Genomic DNA, 18,103 nt, shown 5'->3' with positions numbered 1-18,103 from the left:
ATTTTCATCCATACCCACACTAAGTCCGGAGGGTGTGGGGTGCTACCACCGCCATGTCACCATCAATGGCGCCGCGGGCGCCACCACCCCATACCACCGTAGTTAAAGACCAGGCGCCATAGGGTCTTCGCCAACATGGTAACGGAAGAAAGGGGGGCTCCATGGAATTTGATTGGCTTTAGGGGGGAGGGGGGCTATAAAGCTCCTAGCCACACCCTCCACACCCTTCAAGTTAAAGGAGGGGGCTTTAAAGCCCTTATCTGACGTGGCGGTGATGTGACGCTGAGGTGGCGGTGATAAAGCCCCTAACCACACTCTCCAGCCTAAAGTTGATGTTAGAGTTTTTTTTTCTCACCCTTTGCCATACGTGAATCTAACCCAACTAAAACCAAGCACAGAAACTTGATAGGAAAAAAAATTACAAATAGCCCAATGTTTATACACTCTGAGCCTTCCACAAACCAGTACATCTCGGATATTTGTTTAAATGTCGTATCAATAATCTATTTTTAAGTGTAATTAAAAACACCTATAAAGTTCTTAACGGAATTTTACTAATGTGATCACAATTAAGGGGATCTATATCAACAAACCGTCATAAACCTTTATTGTAATGTCACATCAGATTTCAAACTTTTTTAAAAAAAACACTTGCTTTCTCTACATCAACAAATCTCCATACCTCTCCAAATCACATTATCATCTACTTTTACAATTAATTTAATATAAATCAAATTACTTTATGGTAAATTTTTTATTTCAGTTATATTTTAAATTAACAGTTTTGTCGTTTTCATTTTTTTAAGAAAAAGAGTCGTTGAACTCCTTATTAAGAGCTACATAATCAATATGAGATCAAAACATGCACTTCAACTTCCACTTCTTTTAGGTTGTGTGGTATGGGGCGCTAAGTCCATGCCACCTCAGCTCAAAAACAATAATAGCGTCCCACCCCCATTCCGTAGGCGCTATTAGGGGAGTGTTATTAAGTGTCAGCCATTGCAATAACGAGCATTCGTGAAATGTATGTGTGTGAAGGAGGGGGCACTATTGATGGGTTGGGGCTTTATCCCATACATCATATGGGTTTAGACGGGACGAAAAGAAACATATCCAAAAGGGAAACGAGTCAAATTGGCAGAAAAAAGGTCAAAATAATTGAAAATTAAAAAATATGTTTATTTAACGCATACAACCTCCAAGACTATTTTATTTGAAGATTCAGATTTATACTATATAACAAAAAAAACTTATAAAATAATGATTATTTTAGATAAATGGAGGAAAACGTGTTTGCATGCAGGTCAACACAAGCTTGACACATTTCAACCCATACTAAAAGTGACCCATTTCAACGCATACTAAACCCGAGGACCATACCACCAAAGGGTGGGTCGGTCTCATTATTGTCATGTTGATTGGGCTAGGCCTGAATTGGACACTTGTATGTTCGATTAGCCCAGAAGTCTATCCTGAATCTGATTATGACTTTAATACAAAATTACAAATCAAACTTTATAAGCAAAAAACAAATGAACCTATGCATAACATTTCCAGCAGCCCAATCTCAAATATGACAAACTAGAATAGGAAGGACAACGGACTGCACTATATATTTAGGACCGACGCCCGAACCGCATAAGTGTTTGTAGGGTCGGTTCTCGGGCCAAACCAGATGTTGCTCGCCCCTAACAAGAACAATAAAAGTTCGAAGTGTAATGTATGACCACTCATAAATTTTAAATAAAATGAAGAGAAAACCAATTGTGACATTAGTCGTACACTTGATCCATACGGGACTGAAACAAGCATCTAATCAGTGTCATCTCCCATGACTTCACTTACATAAAGATGAAACCCAAACTGGTGCCCAAATGGAATGGAATACAAGACAGCTGCAATCAAATTTCACTATCTATATACATGAACTACTGATGACATTCTGAAAACCCTCTTAACAGATTCACAAATCAATGCCAAAACAAACAGCATCATCAATTAGTGAAGAAACATACCTACCTATTAATTGGGTCGGAAAATGATGAAGCGGATGGAACTGTTGTGGAAAACGTTGGGAGAGTTAGTTTTGTGAGTAATATTGGTTTTCATGAATTAATTTTGCTCTAGTGTTGATCAATGTGTGGAGCTCCACTCTTCAATTGTCCTCTGGAACTTCTATCTACTTTGGGTCTCTCAATAAACCAATCAACATGCGATCTTATAATTTCCAAACCTTTCACCGAATAAATGCTCTGTGGAAGGTGAGTTATGCCAGTATAATAAATCTGAATACCCTTGCATCTATCGTACTCATAGCTTGCCTATCAAAAAAACAATTTTATTATTGTCTCAAACAAACAAATTACGTGTCAAATAAACTACAGAATCAATATTTTCCACATTTTTTTCTTTGCAACTTCCTTTGTATTAAAAGTTACATACCGTCTTATTATAAAAGGGTTGGGTTCGTCTCGTATCAAGACCACATATTTGACATCGTCCTGTCAAATATGTGAGTGAAAATAACATAATGAAACAATAAGACATCATCGAAATAGAGAAAGAAAGATAACGGTTATCGAAATAGAACATGCACTCATAATCATCCAAATAGGCTGTGTTTATTAAGGATACATATCAAAATAGATTTGATCTATTTCGATTCCACCAAAGCCTATTTCGATTGGATTTAAAACAAGTGACCAGGTCTATTTCGATTAATGATTGTACATGGCTATTTCGATAAAATGTGAGGAAACTTGTTTCAGAGGCAGATGGTTATCAGCCACATTTGATTGCGGCTCCCGAACAGGGTTATAGACGGCTTATTGAGGGATCACTGAATTATTTACTACTGGTTTCCATTGGGTTTTATATCAATAATAAGTGTTTGTATCTTATGTGTACCTTACATGGGAATCACTCTTCACAGGTGCATTTCGTGAGCAAGTCAGTCAATTGGAGATACTGAGGTCAGACTTTTGTGAAGCATACTTTACAACTACCCGTTTTTAATACAATTGATTAAGGAGGTTGTATACTTTACATGTTCATGTATCTACAGTTGACCTTTGGTCAACTATTGAATTCTTGTTCGGTTTGTGCATGCATACATATGGCGTATGCCGTTGGACCCTCTTAGCATATGAGCAAGTAGATGCTTCATTCCCAAGAACGTGTTTGATATATCATTTTTAACCCCTCTTTTATGCCAAAGCTGATGGACCAGACCCTTGTGTGCGTCACTGAGTATAGCCAGCCACATTAGGTTCCACTGTTCCTTTGCACTGATAAAGATCCTAAAAAGGGGAAACGAACAGAAACATGGTTAAAATCATTGAGCTTTTAGCAAATAAATCAGAAGCTATATGCCTAACTCAGAATGTTCAAGTACCAGATCATTGTTAAGTCAGTTAATTTCTTTAGTTTAGTTTGAAAAAGACAAGGGTAAGCAGGTGTAAGTTGGAAATCTATATCTGATAATAGAGAAACAGAATGAATAGTGCCAGACACCAGTCTGGCACCTATTCAGTGGGCGATGTTGTGGTGGAGAGGGGTTATTGGGCTTTTTTGGGGGTCATAGCCTCATCAGCAAACCCTCAACCACGTGTTCCAAAAGGGACACGAATGAATAGTGCCAGACACCAGTCTGGCACCTATTCAGTGGGCGATGTTGTGGTGGAGAGGGGTTATTGGGCTTTTTTGGGGGTCATAGCCTCATCAGCAAACCCTCAACCACGTGTTCCAAAAGGGACACGAATGAATAGTGCCAGACACCAGTCTGGCACCTATTCAGTGGGCGATGTTGTGGTGGAGAGGGGTTATTGGGCTTTTTTGGGGGTCATAGCCTCATCACCAAACCCTCAACCACGTGTTCCAAAAGGGGCATATCTCATCGCCACCGCCATCTGATTACCGCCACAACCCTCTCAGGCCAAAACGACTGTTTAAACATCCACCACCCTCGCTAGGGTTTCGGTAAGGTGTCGACGACGGTTGTTTCCGGCCACACCTGTTCGTAGTGTATGCTGAAAACCCTAGGTATGTTCTTTTCTTTAGAGCTAAATGTTGTGAGCTAAATTCTAGGTGAATTGTTTGGTTTAGATTGACTGCATGTGTATTTGATGAATTTGGTTTTCCTGCACAGTAAATTAGAATGATGGTTGATGAATTTTGAGGTTGGGTGGTCTTTTTGGAGAAGGGTCAAACCATGTTTTTAGGGTTGTTTAAATTCTGCACACCAGGTGTTTGATAGTTTGTCTACCATATTTTTTCAACTCAGTCTTCTCATTGTTGATGGTGTGGTTGTAATATGCTTTTGGGTGGTATGTATTAATTAAGCTTAAAACATTGCTAATATAGGGTGACTTTTGGGTTTGAATAATTGATGTGCTCTGGTGTCTTTGAGTTATTTGTAAAAATATGCCATTCAAACTCGACAAGGTTTCTAAATATAAAGCCTTACAAGAAGAAAAATGTAAATCTGAAACCAACTACATCACTCATTAGGCCCATAAAAGTTGAAGTACTACCTAAAAGCCAGCAAAATTACTACTACTGGGAAAAAAATTATCATCAGTAGGATCTTTACCCAGAAAGCATGTGTTCTCATGTAAGATAGAAGATTCTTAATTGTTAAAGATAACCATATTTGAGATTGCTATCAAGTATCAAGTATCAACATATATATGAATGAATAAGATTGATAAGTGGAAGGGACCGAGAACCCACTTTACACATGCGGGTCAATTATGCTACAAGTATATACATTACAAGGGAAAGAGATGAGAAATATTGTGAAGCTTACAACATGCTAATGCCGAAGACGACCATGGCATCATTTACATGTCATAAAATAATATTAAAACCGTTATTCTTGAACTCAATTACTCTCATAGGTAGGGCCCATATGATTTCATTGGACTACAAGAGTAATATATAATTATGCAGTTGAGATTCTATGAATACAATGTTATGACCAATGTTTTAAACACGGGGCCAGTTTGTTCATTGTCAGTTTGAAACTAAGCGATCTACATGTGTAATGCATGCGTGGTTTTCCACCGGTTTTACTTTAGTTTTCACCACTTTGTTTAGATTAAAGACCGCCTGGGTCGTTAGCTGATAACTGAATCAACAACAATCTCGGTTTAACCATTTGGTTCGGCCGGTCTTGATTTGGTTATCATGTTTTCGAGAAGGGAGATATGATTCATTATATGCTTTTTATCTCCTTTTTGCTTTCAAAATTGCCTTATTTGTAACAGTAGATCTGATTACAACTTAGTGGTGACGAAACTATAAAGGGAAATAGGATTTTCATATGCTTTTTTATCTTCTTTGTGCTTTCTGAAATAGGAATTCTACAGTGTAGACACGTTGCAGACATGTGGCAAGTTCGACTGACATAAGTTATACACGTGGCTTTAAAAAATGTGGCCCGATAGAAGAGTACATCACCTTCCAGGTACTAAAATTAATTACATCTCTTCAATAAAAAACAATGACGTATTATTAGTTTTTAATGAAAAAATAGTTGCATCAGAATGCGTTGCAGCTTGCCAATTCTGAACAGCTTATTGATTTGAATTCTACAGTAAGATTGAATTATAATTTGACCAATTACTCGGGCTTTGTAAGTGACTTGATACTTACTGGCTCTTTATCTTTGCAGATGCTTTGTTAATAGATAAATTAATGAAGATTATTGGATCAGATTTCTTTAAAATAGTGCCAGAGGTGATAACCACTTCTGTTGTTGCTGCTGGAAATTATGCATTCCAGGTCAAAGCACAGTTACTCCACCCGAACAAATGGTACATTTCTTTGGTTTTTTCTATTACTTTGATTGATTTATAGAATTGTCGTTGATTTTGGTGTGTGCTATGTATGTGTAATAATGCTCATATGAAAATTGTTAGCTATGTTGAGTAATATATGTATTACATGAAATGGTTTGGTGACACAATGAGTTCTTGGAAGTCACGCCTGTTGACACAGATGCGAAAGTCAGCGTGGCCAAGATCATCAATGGTTACCTTGCTGAAATCGCAAAAGAGCTGAGTACTTCATTGTTAAAGTTTGCTACAGGTGAGGAGCTCAAGGCATTGAAAGGAGAGGCGGAGAAAGATGGCGAAAAGACAATAAAGCGAAGGGGCGGTGATATCAAAACAAATATTTATCAAGATGTTTTCTAGCAAGGACAAAGATAGTAATAACAGGAGTTCGGATACATCAGAGATTCGTTCGTCATTCGACGAATGCTGAGGAAACAAAGTCGTGCACGCCGACATCGAGGAGCAAGAGGTATTCTTTATTGTAGATCATGTCTTGTGTAAATTAGTTGTGTTTAAGGATGTTTTGTAAGGAAGAAATGGAGTTTTGAGGGGTTCATATATTTGTAGAATCAATCAAAAACTGATTTCTTTTTACTAACAAGTGGTCCAATTCTTATGTTGTTTCAAATGACCAAAAAAATGGTGTTAAGAGCACAATTTTTGTTACCATCTCTGTAAGTGTGTTTGGTGCTTTGCTTTATTTTTTATTGCGCAAACTTATAGGACCAAAGCATGAGACTAGATTTTTTTGAAATTAATTATGAATAAGATATCCAATAAACTTTAAACAATGTGAACAACTCAACCATAGCTAGCTGCATGTTTTTTTCTTCAGCAATATCAAGCAATACCAAACGATGTCGGATGAGGTTTCTCGAACGCTTTTTGTAGATACGGTTTTCACGCCGCAACGCACGGGCGGGTATAAATCTAGTTAGTATAATATAGCGTTGGATGTATATTCAACTCAAAGAAAAACACAGCAGTTGACTTTCCATAGTAGTCAAACTGCGTTCAAAAGTTTGAATGGAACAGAATTTATATGTATAAAAAGGAGGTGATTCTGATCTTATTAGTCCCAGATATTTTAGAGTATATGGATGATGAAGAAGCTTTGAACACACATAAGTATCGTTTTCGAGGGTTATATGTTCATGTATCGACAGCTAACCTTTGGTCAAACTTTTGAATTCTTGGTCGAGCTGCTGCGTCACTCAGAGATCATTGAGCTAATTAAATGGTTCTTTTGCGTATTGGAACTGCCTGCTGCCATTAAACACTATCTATAAAAATGAAAATCAAATGCTCTCTATGTTTTAATACGATTCAAAAATGACAAAACAGAAATCACATGGTTGAAGAAATTACCTCTTGGAGCATAAGGCATTGTAATGGACAGGATCTGAGTCACAAAGAGTTCCGTCAGTATCGAAAAGGATTGCTACATGAACAAATCACATTTTCTAATAAAGAACAAAAAGTTGACTTAAAGGTCAGATTCAAAACATTGAATTATGTGATTTATGTATGTTTTGCCACAATGAAAGAACATAAATCTTGACTTATAAAGTCAAACATCTTAATTTTCCAATTAAAAATTGATACTATGATGAAACCCTAAAATTGGGACTGAAAGAAGCATCTAAACTAATAAAACAACATAAGAATTAGGAATTCAGGGATCCAATCGCTCATCTATCCTATCTAATAAATAAAGAACTTGGGTCATGTGACACCCTTGACAATCCAAAGTTTTGGGGGGAAAGTTTTATACAATTTAGGATTCTATATTAAAAATTAATATAACCGACTAATTATATAAGTAACTAATATGGTTGTTCCGAAATATATGTTGCATATTAGATATTTTATCTTATATTGATTTTATATCAAAAATAAATATAACCAACTAATTATATAACAAAACTAACTATTATGGTTGTTTTGCAATAACTGACGCACTATATTAGATATTTTATATTGATTTATGTTTAAGACGTTAATTTTGAATAAACAAGGTGTTCGATGATTAGTGATTTTTGTGGTAAGAAAAATGACTAAATCAGAAAACATTAATTAATTACAAATATTGTAGATGCATTATTATGAGTTAAGTTCACGTACAAAAACCCGATCGTACAAAACGTAGAAAAGACATGCAAAAGCAAAAAAAAAAAAATCGCGGCGACATTTTCGTAATTATTTGCTCGTAGGGTAATTATCAAAATTACTCAACAAAACTTTTGGTAATTTTCAATTTGTGTTTGTTATTTGTTATTGGTTATTGGAATGACTTTTGGTAATTATGAATTTATATTTGTTATGATACGAATGATTTTGAATTGTGTTAGTTATTGGTATGATCATTAGGTTTTATTACATGTTTTCCAAACTTGTAACCCACTCTTCTATTTCTATTACATTTTTATATTATGATCCTTGCCACATATTTAAAAAAAATTAAAATAATACCGAGAATTAAACATTTATGTTACAATTTTATGAATTTTATCATTTTTATAGATCAACTCGTGTAATACATGGGTTACTAACCTAGTCTAATTAAATATCATCTCCCATGACTTGGTATACATAAAGATGAAACCCTGAAAATCGCGCCCAAAATTATCTAAAAAACAACAAAGTTACAATCAAATTTCACTATTGACATTCTAAAAAACAAAACAAAATCAAGAATTGAGATATTGGAGTCATGAGTGAAGAAACATACCTATTAATTGGGAAAGAAGTTGTTTGGGATTGTTGTGGAAACATTGGGAAATTAGATTTTGTGGGTAAAATTGGATTGCGGCCTCCGACATTTCTTCTAAGCCCATCTAAAAAACCCTACCCCCTTCCTTCACTATGTGGAAAACCTCATCACAACAATTCATCATGGGGTTTGTTGATTTTCAAACCTTTCACTGAATAAATGCTCTGTGGAAGCTGAGTTATGCCAGTACCCCAAACTTCTAAATATTGTAAACATTTTAAGTTTCCTAGTTCGTCTGGCAGTTTTTCAACCCTCTTACATCCTCCAAGCCTCAACTGTTTGAGACATTTCAACTTACAAATGCTGTTGGGAATTTCTCTTAAATTACGGCAATGTTGTAGATCTAATTTCTCCAAAGATTCTAATTGGCCAACATCCTCAGGTAACTTCTCAAGACGTAAACACCCTGAAAGATCTAGGGTTTCGAGATGTCTCAACATACAAATGCTACCAGGGAGATGTTTAACTTTTGTTCTACTTAAATAAAGGTATTCTAAACATTCCAGTTGGCCAAGGTCCTCTGGCAATTCCTCTATTCTAGTGTATCCAAGCTTAAGAGTTGTCAAATGTTGTAAACTACAAATGCTTCCTGGAAGACTCTTGAGATTAGAGCATCTAGTGAGATTTAGAGAGACAAGCTTATAAAGATTTCCAACTGATGAGGGCACTTCTTCTATATCTTCATTATATGAAAGATTCAGCTCTAGCAAACTACTGCTGGAGTGTCCAATGATTATATAATCTGGGAATTCCCTCAAATGTAACCAGCTTAGATCAAGAACCTCAAGAGATTCCATCTGCTCAATAAAAGATATAGACTTCAAACACTTGCACTCAGTTAGGTTTAAATAGACAAGGCTTTTTAGACATCCACCGTGCACGTCAAGTGCTACCAATTTATAACAACATTCAAGATGTAGCCTCTCAAGATTGGGTGTCAGTCCAAGGTCAAGGCTCCCTAACTCTTCTGCATAACTCAAGTTAAGGAATTTGAGCTTCTCCATAACCTATTATTTATAAGATATGAAGAGAATAAAAAAAAAAGTAAAAATATGTTGGTGCGATAACTAGCCAACATATATACATACAACATTATAATGAATCATACAAAACAATCCATCAACCATATTACCTTTTCACCTTCCCAAAGTTGTTTGATTTTGCTATAAGACATTTCAAGTGCAACAAGATTATTTGCTTCAAATGTTTTGGGTAAACACCAATGAGGGTAAATGGACCAATATAGATATTGTAACGAGTTTGGAAAATACCGGCGACCTTTGTCATGTTTCCAAAACTTTCCAAAAAAATACCACAAGTGGTTCACAAGGTCATGAGAAACTTTGTGTTTTCCATGGTTCACAATAAGGCATCTAAGTTTCTTCATATTTCCAAAACCTTTCAAATAAATACCACGAGTGATATTTAGATCTATACATTTTGTTGCTTCACTACCCTGTAATTCAAGAAAACGATGATAAAAGTTATGTTATAACCAATGAAAAATTTGAGAGTTTCATCTCTACCTTACTAATAAAATGGATTCTTACCGAGTTATCAGCCATGGCGTGTTCGATTTCCTCTTCAATCCATAATCGGCTATGTTTGTTGGGCTCATCCGGATGCTCACGGCGTACAATATTCTTGCCCATTTCGACTAGATGGTCATGCATGTCTATGACTGCATCATAACGTCCTTTTAAAGTTACGATTAGAGATTTTTGCTCAAGAACACTCAAACCATATTTAGCATCAAATCCGCAACTTTCAAGCATCCTTATTGCATCTTCTTTTTTCCAACCTTTAAGAAAACACGCCACATCTAGGAATATTTCCTTGTAATCATCCTCCAGGTTTTTGTAACTTAGTTCCAATATTTGAATTGTTTCCTTCAATGGGATTGTTTTGAGTCTTTCTAGTGTATATGTCCATACACTATCATCTTTACCACGCAGATCTGAACCCAAAACTTTAATTGTTAAGGGAAGTCCAACAGCATAACTTACAACTTTGCGTGAACGCCTTTCGTACTCTTGAGTTGGAATATCTTTCCCAAATGCATGCCTACTGAAGAGGCAAATAGCTTCCTCATTAGATAAAAGATTGACATCATGTATCAAGTTCACTCTATGTGCTTCAAGCACCTGCCCATCTCTAGTTGTAATTATAATTCTACTTCCCAACTTGAACCAATTAGGATTACCAGCTAATGCCTCAAGTTGCTCTCTTTGATCCACATCATCGAGAACAAGTAGAACTTTTTTCCCACGTAACCTTGTTTTCATTAGCTTTGTCCCTTCATGAACACTACTTACAGTGATGTTTTTATCCTTTAACACATCTCTAAGGACTTGTTTTTGCAACTTCTGCAAACCGGACCGAGTGGTTGTTTCCCTCACATTCTCAACAAAGCTTCTACCCTCAAAATTAACGAACTGTTTATCAAAAATGGTTCGGGCCAAAGTAGTCTTTCCAGTACCCCCCATGCCCTTGATCCCTACCATGCGAACATCATTCAAACCAATCTCTAAATAAGGATCGAGAGCTTGCATCCTCTGTTCCATGCCTACTAAGTTCTCATCGACATTACTATCAATGGGCCATAACTTGAGTGAAACCTTTTCAACAATTGATTTAATGACTTGAGCTTCATGCCTGTAGATCAAAGAAGAAAATTCAATTGATTTGCTTATGAAGCCACATAAATAAATAATTTTCAGGTCTATAATGCACAAATTATGAAACAAGTGTACATATTTCATGTTTAAATGTTCATCCTTCCACAAGACTAAAATTTACTTCAATAATTTGACAACAGAACATGAGATATAATGAAGGAACTACCCATTAGTAGTCTTCCTGACATCCCAACCAGACAAATTGGCTGCTTCTTTAAGAGCCTCTCTCCATCTTCCAACCTCTGATTCATTCATGTTCCTATGTATGGCAAGGGCATCCCCAACTGCTCCGGTTTGTTTTCGGACTTCAGAGGGTTCCACATCGTAGAACACAGGGAAGGCAGTCCGCTCGCCCGTCTTATGACACTCCATGATCTTGAGAAGCTCGTTTAAGCACCATGATGAAGATGCATAGTTTTTGGAGAAAATAATAATGTAGCATCTCGAATCTTCAATAGATTGTAAGAGCTCATCACTGATCCTTTCTCCTTTCTCGAGTCTCTCGTCATCCTTGAACGTGCGAATACCATACTGATCAAGAGCAACATAAAGATGATCAACAAAGGTCTTGCGGGTGTCTACACCACTGAAGCTCAGAAACACATCATACAGGTAGCTCTTATTGTGAACACTTGAACTTGAAGAAGCCATTGAAGATATGCTTACGCTCGACAGATCCTAAAAATAAAATATTTTTTTGAAGAATTATTCACCGGTTGGTTGCAAAGAAAATGATGTATATACAAAAGAAGCTAATATATTGATACAATCTTTTACTTTGTGGAATTAAATTATCTAATTTTCTTAACTACAAATGGATTTTAATCATAAATAAGATTGGTTTATGGCGTTTTGATACTACAGACCTGATTAATTACAATTTAATTGTGGCTGTTGGTTTGATTTGCGGTTAGTGTATTTTCAGTTCCCACATGAAGCCTAAATAAGGTCTTATTGAAAGTCTAAAAAATAGTATAATTTTAAATATTTTTTAGTATTCTATAAGTACAATTAATTTAAGTAATGAAATTAAATAACAGTGTAATTTCCAAGAAACCCACGTGCAACAACTTGGATCCGAAATGGGTCCTCCTATGAGTGTTGTAATAATCGCTATGCGCTAGTCGGGTAGTGGGTACCGACTAGCGATTAATCAGGATTAACATGGAATAATCGGAATTAATTCGATTGAGATTTTTATATGTAATTTTTAGTTACATATATACACACACACTTTTATATGTAGTTTTTTTAAAGCAGAAATTTTTTAACCCCTCATTGACTATTTTTTAAAGTATTTGAAAGGAATTTATAAGGTTTGGTCGAAATTTGGCCGACGTTTGGCCAAAATTTAGCCAGAATAGTCATTGACCGCCTAGCGATAAATCGGTCATTAATCGGTGAACCTCCAATTAATGATTAATCAACGACTAATCAAAGACTAGTTAGAAATTTTACAACCATGCTATCCTATCTCTTTACTGTGGGTTTACTTTTCAAAGTCAAATGTTCAATAGAGATGAGTGGATATGAAGGGGACATGTTTAGGACGAACATTACTATTCTCACTCTCAAATACCCAGTTATAAAATCATCTATTAGCATCATATCTAACTCTCCGGTTACCCGTCAGGTATTTGACACACCCGTAAGTATCAAGTATACCGGTTAGTTTAATAAAAGAATACCCCATTGAATTTTGAAAGTCTTAACAACTACAAGAATTTTATGTTCTTAAGTCTTAGGGTGGGCGGAGTGGGTTCGCTGAGTGGAGCGGGGATAGGAGTTTGCCGCACGGTAATGTTTTGCCGCCCCAAAATCGGTGAGCGGTGAGTGCTACTCACCGAGTGTTTAAGGGAACTAGCCGTTGAAACTAGCCGTTTATAAAAATAATAAAAAAATCCAACTTTTCTTTATAAAACAACACCATTCAACACCATTTTTCACCATTCTCTTCTCCATCCAACTCAATTTTTCATTTCTATTCAACCTAAAAATCCATTTTTCACTTCATCATCATCATCATCATCATCATCATACTCAGTAAATCCCACCAATAGCAAAGCTAAAGTAGGGTCTGAGGAGGGTAAGATGTAGACAGTCTTACCTCTACCCCGTAGGAATAGAGAGGCTGCTTCCAATGAGACCCCCGGCTCAATAGTAGTTTTGTATCAAGCCTTGGACATGAGGCACATAACACTCAGCAATCGGGACAAAGGCCCATTTGTGCATGTACCCCTTGTCTTTTGGCTATCAACGCCGCCACCACACGATGCATGATTAGTCGTCCGCCGCTATTCATTCCGTTTGATATTAGTGAAGACGATGATTCTATTTTCTAAATAATGGATGACATACCACCGCTATTCATTCCGTTTGATATTAGTGAAGACGATGATTCTACATTAAGCGATAGTAGTTTAATTTTTTTCCAAAATCTTATTAACGAAGCCGCCGAACTGGAAGACATGGGTACTTCTAGAGAAAGGAAATATGTCCGTCGAGATCGAGAGAAAGGTCACGAAACCCTTATGAGAGATTATTTTGTCGAGGAGCCCAAATTCAACGAAGAGGTTTTTCGTCATAGGTTTCGTATGTCAGAAAGGTTGTTTTTAAAAATTGTGAGTGACGTGCAAGCGAATAACTCGTGGTTTCAAGAGACATTGGATGCGAGAATGAAGAAGAGTTTTACACCGATGCAAAAAGTTACGTCGGCGATTAAGCAACTTGGAACCGGTAACCCTCCAGACAAAAACGACGGATATTTAAATATGGCCGAAAGGAGTTCCCGTGATTGTCTAGATAATTTTTTCGAAACGGTATGTAATTTATACGCTTCCGAGTTCTTACGTAGACCTACTAGCCACAACGTTGCGCTCTTGTACCAAGCTCATGAGAATATACATCACCTTCCTGGGATGTTGGGTAGTCTTGATTGTACACATTTTGTTTGGAGAATGTGTCCAACAGAGTTGCGGGGACAATATATGAGGGGGGATCACATGTACCCGACAGTTATGCTCGAAACGGTGGCCTCTCAAGATTTGTGGATTTGGCATGCTTTTTGTGGTCCACCAGGTTCACAAAACGACATCAATGTGCTCAAACAATCTCCGTTATTTCTTATTCAACGAAATGGAATTGCACCAAAATGCCCATTTTACGTGAACAACCACTTGTACAAGCATTGATACTATCCTACTGATGGAATCTACCCTACTTGGTCCGTGTTTGTGAAATCATTTCCGTATCCTTACATTGTGAAAGAAAAGAAGTTCAAGAGGCAACACGAGGCGGCAAGAAAAGACGTGGAACGGACTTTTGGTGTTTTAAAGGCAAAATGGGGTATACTTAATTGACCTATGCGTGCTATGAGTGTAAAAATAATTAGGAATATCGTATATGCGTGCATTATTAAGCATAATATGATTCTAAAAGATGACGGAAACGCGATTGCCCGGTACATATTCGGGATCCTCAAGTCGAGCCCGTTTTCGATGACACTGTTTATAACGAGCTCATTGATGAAGATATTCATTATAGACTAAAATATGATCTTGTGGAGCATTTTGGAGAATAAGATTTACCCCATTTTTTGGCGGATTCCGACGACGAATAGTTAAATTAGTTTTTTTTTTTAATTTCTTTTTATATTTTAATGTCATTTTATTTATTTTAGTTTTATGTAATGTGTTTTTTTAATTAAATGTACTTTTATTTTGTTTAAATATTTTTATTTATTAATGCATAATTTCTAGAAATAAAAAATATATATAAAAAAGAAATAGATTACCCATGTGTTTGACCATTGCTAGTGATTGAGTGCAAAATGTGGAGTGGAGAGGAGACTTGACATAGCATGACATTACTGGCTAAAAAATAAGTTAAACACTGACCATTTTGTGACCACTCCCTCCACTCTTAACAACTACACAAAATTATTAATGGTGGGTATAGTTAAGGGTGATTCATGATTGGATAGAAGAAGGGGATGATAATAATGAGTTTTGGAGTGGTTAGATTCATTGTATTTCATAAACCATGTTTGGTTAACATGACAAATAATACTATCATAAGACCATCCGTAGTGGCTTTTTAAGGGGCGTTTTTTTTTGCCCAATCTCGCCGACCAACTACCCCCTGGGCATGTTTGGTCTTTTTTTTGTTTTGGCGTGTTTAAATCACATTGTGGGGCAATTTTTTGGCCAATCGACCGTTTGCAACGGTTGAAAAGCAACGGTCATTTTTTTTCTTTTTTCATTTCTCACCTATATATACACACACACACACTCCCACTCCACCATTTTTACAAACAAAAACCTCTACAATCTCAAATATTAAACCATTTTTATAAAAAAAAAATGGGTTTCCCTAGTTCCTCGTCCGTCGCAAATTATAACTATAGAGAGTTTTTAGCGGATGATAGTAAATCCACCGATGAGGAGGTCGAGCAAGAGGCGGTTACGAGTGCTTGTCAACTAGCGGTGCGATATATGAAGCATTGTAGCCGACCTACACGTGAAATTAAAACAAGAGATTATATTGAACGAGACGGACGTGCAGTAAACGATCGGTTATTGAAAGATTATTTCGATGAAGTGTCAACATATCCGAACCCAGAAGTTTTTAGGCGTCGTTTCCGAATGAGTAAGCGTTTGTTTCTACGCATCGTCGAGAACTTTGAAAACAACTTCGATTATTTTAAACAAAAAGCCGATGCGAAAGAGACACTTGGATTCACCGGTATTCAAAAGTGTACGTCGGCGCTACGAGTCCTTGCTTACGGAAACACAACCGACATCACCGACGAGTATTTAAAAATGGCCGAGAAAACGACGCGAGACACCTTTGAGCATTTTTGTCGCGGTACATTCCTATACTTTACTATAAACATTACAAGTACTTTTTTATTTTCATTTTAGCTTATGGTTGTATACGTTTGCTAAAGGTATTATAAATTTGTACGGTGCGCGTTATCTGAGAACGCTCACATGGTACGACCTTCAAAAGATTTACGAGGTACATTTTAGTAAGCATGGTTTGTCGGGTATGATCGGGAACTTGGATTGCATGCATTGACGTTGGGATAACTACCCGACCGCATGGCGGTTGCCTCACAGGACCTTTGGGTTTGGTCGGCTTACTTTGGCATGGTCGGGTCATGCAATGATATAAATGTTTTTGAACAATCTCCGTTGTTAGAGGACTACATTTCTGGCAGAGCTCCAAAAGCGTCTTTTTACGCAAACGGAAACTACTACCCTCATGGATACTATTTGTGCGACGGAATTTATTCTAGGTATTCGATTGTCGTGAAGACGTTTAGTGATCCTATCGATGAAAAAAGAGCAAACTTTAAAAAGGTTCAAGAGTCTTCACGAAAAGACACTGAGAGATGCTTTGGGGTTCTTAAACAACGATGACAATATTTGAGAAATACTTGTCGTGCATGGACCAAGCAAAAAATGAGAGATGTTATGTACGCTTGTATAATCATGCACAACATGATTTTGGAAGACGAAGGAAAGGCGATATGCCAGAATTATGTAACTTCAGGAGGAGCATCCGCAAGCGTCAATGGAAGAAAGAGTGAATAATGCACGAGAATTGCGTTACGAACCCTACCATTCCGCGTTAACGGTTGATTTGGTATAACACGCATGGTCGGTTCGGTACATCCCACCTGAGGGTGAAGAAGAAACGGAGGATGAGGAAGACGAAGATGACGAGAATGACGAAAGCGAAGACGAAAATTAATGTATTTTTTTTAAGTATGATCGTTTTTTTTTTTTTTTTGTTTGTTTGTTTTTAGTATTGTAATTTTTTTATTAATGAAATATTATTAGTTTTTAAATTAAAAAAATAATGATTGTGTAACGATTGGTTGGGGCATTATTGGGCATTATTCCACTACGCCCCTTTTGAAACACGCCCAATAAGCTCTCTTGCTGACTGGACTGACACATGGTAGAAAACGCCCAAAGATGGAGACATTATTCACTAAACCATTACATATGATCTAACAGCCTAATCCGGACAAAGACGACGTGATAAATTATTAATGGTGGGTATAGTTAAGAGTGATTCATGATTGGATAGACAGAAGGGGATGATAATAATGAGTTTTGGAGTGGTTAGATTCATTGTATTTCATATACCATGTTTGGTTAACATGACGAACAATACATATTTAACTATTATAACACCCTAATCCGGACAAAGATGACATGATAAATAAAAAATGGAATATAACTTCATTTATTCTTTTTGAACGGCAAATTAGGATTACTCACGGCCATCTCAACTAGGCTATAATGTCTATACACCAATTCAGGGGGAAACCCAATAAATCTGGGAAGAACCCCTCTTTGTGAGAATCGAACCCAAGACCTAATGGTCCCAAAGCCTTATCCCACCCGCAAGATGACACTAGGCTATAATACGATGCGCAATATAACTTCATTTACATTTAACAGGTTTCATGATAAATCAAAAAAACATTAGATATGATATGGTGCATCGAAAAAAGTCATACATGAGAAGAAGGAATATTCTTACCTGAGATTTTGATATAAGCCGTGAAATCAGCAATTGATCGGAACTTGGTTTTGATTGCTTAGATGGATCAATGGAGCTGTGATTTTGAATCCTTAATTTTGGCGATTGGAGGGGTGGTGTTGTTGGAGAAGGAGATATTCTAAGTACAGAAACCAATCCAGAGTAGGTTTTTTATATAGATCAAAAGCAGAGCGTGAAGATTGAAATATCAGAATAACTCCTGACGGAAGTGCCGAGAAGTGAAGGGCGTTAGTAGA

The 18,103-nt window shown here is 36.7% G+C and overlaps 3 protein-coding genes and 1 long non-coding RNA gene across 12 annotated transcripts; 3 read left to right on the top strand and 1 right to left on the bottom strand.

The window, feature by feature from the left end:
* Nucleotides 1–1,705: 1,705 nt before the first annotated feature.
* Nucleotides 1,706–18,099, bottom strand: LOC110915177 (disease resistance protein RUN1). 8 transcript variants are annotated; one of them, XM_022159831.2, is made up of 10 exons: nucleotides 17,847–18,099; nucleotides 11,455–11,966; nucleotides 10,161–11,265; nucleotides 9,743–10,066; nucleotides 8,569–9,617; nucleotides 7,206–7,239; nucleotides 7,009–7,100; nucleotides 2,908–3,299; nucleotides 2,443–2,501; nucleotides 1,706–2,321 (listed from the first exon to the last, which is right to left on the bottom strand). In XM_022159831.2, exons 2-5 carry the CDS (start codon nucleotides 11,937–11,939, stop codon nucleotides 8,718–8,720), a joined length of 2,814 nt encoding a protein of 937 aa, XP_022015523.1. In that variant the 5' UTR covers nucleotides 11,940–11,966; nucleotides 17,847–18,099; the 3' UTR covers nucleotides 1,706–2,321; nucleotides 2,443–2,501; nucleotides 2,908–3,299; nucleotides 7,009–7,100; nucleotides 7,206–7,239; nucleotides 8,569–8,717. The 8 variants fall into 8 exon arrangements, with proteins under 8 accessions (XP_022015523.1, XP_035840766.1, XP_035840767.1 ...); XM_035984873.1 differs by having other exon boundaries at nucleotides 2,443–3,299; nucleotides 7,009–7,120; nucleotides 7,206–7,278; XM_035984874.1 differs by having other exon boundaries at nucleotides 2,443–3,299; nucleotides 7,009–7,103; nucleotides 7,206–7,278.
* LOC110915179 lies at nucleotides 3,436–6,905 on the top strand. 2 transcript variants are annotated; one of them, XR_002578797.2, is made up of 5 exons: nucleotides 3,436–4,041; nucleotides 5,359–5,467; nucleotides 5,675–5,816; nucleotides 6,081–6,306; nucleotides 6,673–6,905. It is a non-coding gene; the product is annotated as an uncharacterized LOC110915179 (long non-coding RNA). The 2 variants fall into 2 exon arrangements; XR_002578794.2 differs by lacking the exon at nucleotides 6,673–6,905 and having other exon boundaries at nucleotides 3,444–4,041; nucleotides 6,081–6,491.
* Nucleotides 13,634–14,836, top strand: LOC110919947. Its single transcript, XM_022164193.1, has 2 exons — nucleotides 13,634–14,107; nucleotides 14,708–14,836. Exons 1-2 carry the CDS (start codon nucleotides 13,634–13,636, stop codon nucleotides 14,834–14,836), a joined length of 603 nt encoding a protein of 200 aa, XP_022019885.1.
* LOC110919948 lies at nucleotides 15,650–16,367 on the top strand. Its single transcript, XM_022164194.1, has 2 exons — nucleotides 15,650–16,154; nucleotides 16,237–16,367. Exons 1-2 carry the CDS (start codon nucleotides 15,650–15,652, stop codon nucleotides 16,365–16,367), a joined length of 636 nt encoding a protein of 211 aa, XP_022019886.1.
* Nucleotides 18,100–18,103: the final 4 nt, after the last annotated feature.

The sequence above is a fragment of the Helianthus annuus genome, chromosome 16 (genome assembly GCF_002127325.2).
Source record: "Helianthus annuus cultivar XRQ/B chromosome 16, HanXRQr2.0-SUNRISE, whole genome shotgun sequence".
Taxonomy (NCBI): domain Eukaryota; kingdom Viridiplantae; phylum Streptophyta; class Magnoliopsida; order Asterales; family Asteraceae; genus Helianthus; species Helianthus annuus.
Note: the sequence above shows the minus strand (reverse complement) of the source record. Positions and strands in the feature narration are given on the sequence as shown.

Bases quoted from the DNA above. Each gene is read 5' to 3' on its own strand.
- LOC110919948 (XM_022164194.1), top strand. From the start codon at position 15,650: ATGGGTTTCCCTAGTTCCTCGTCCGTCGCAAATTATAACTATAGAGAG. The intron at 16,155-16,236 runs GTACATTCCTAT...CGTTTGCTAAAG, and splicing joins CTTTGAGCATTTTTGTCGCG to GTATTATAAATTTGTACGGT.
- LOC110915177 (XM_035984873.1), bottom strand. From the start codon at position 11,939: ATGGCTTCTTCAAGTTCAAGTGTTCACAATAAGAGCTACCTGTATGAT. The intron at 11,266-11,454 runs GTAGTTCCTTCA...TTTGATCTACAG, and splicing joins GTCAGGAAGACTACTAATGG to GCATGAAGCTCAAGTCATTA. The intron at 10,067-10,160 runs GTAAGAATCCAT...CTTGAATTACAG, and splicing joins ACGCCATGGCTGATAACTCG to GGTAGTGAAGCAACAAAATG.
- LOC110919947 (XM_022164193.1), top strand. From the start codon at position 13,634: ATGGATGACATACCACCGCTATTCATTCCGTTTGATATTAGTGAAGAC. The intron at 14,108-14,707 runs GTATGTAATTTA...TGCATTATTAAG, and splicing joins TAGATAATTTTTTCGAAACG to CATAATATGATTCTAAAAGA.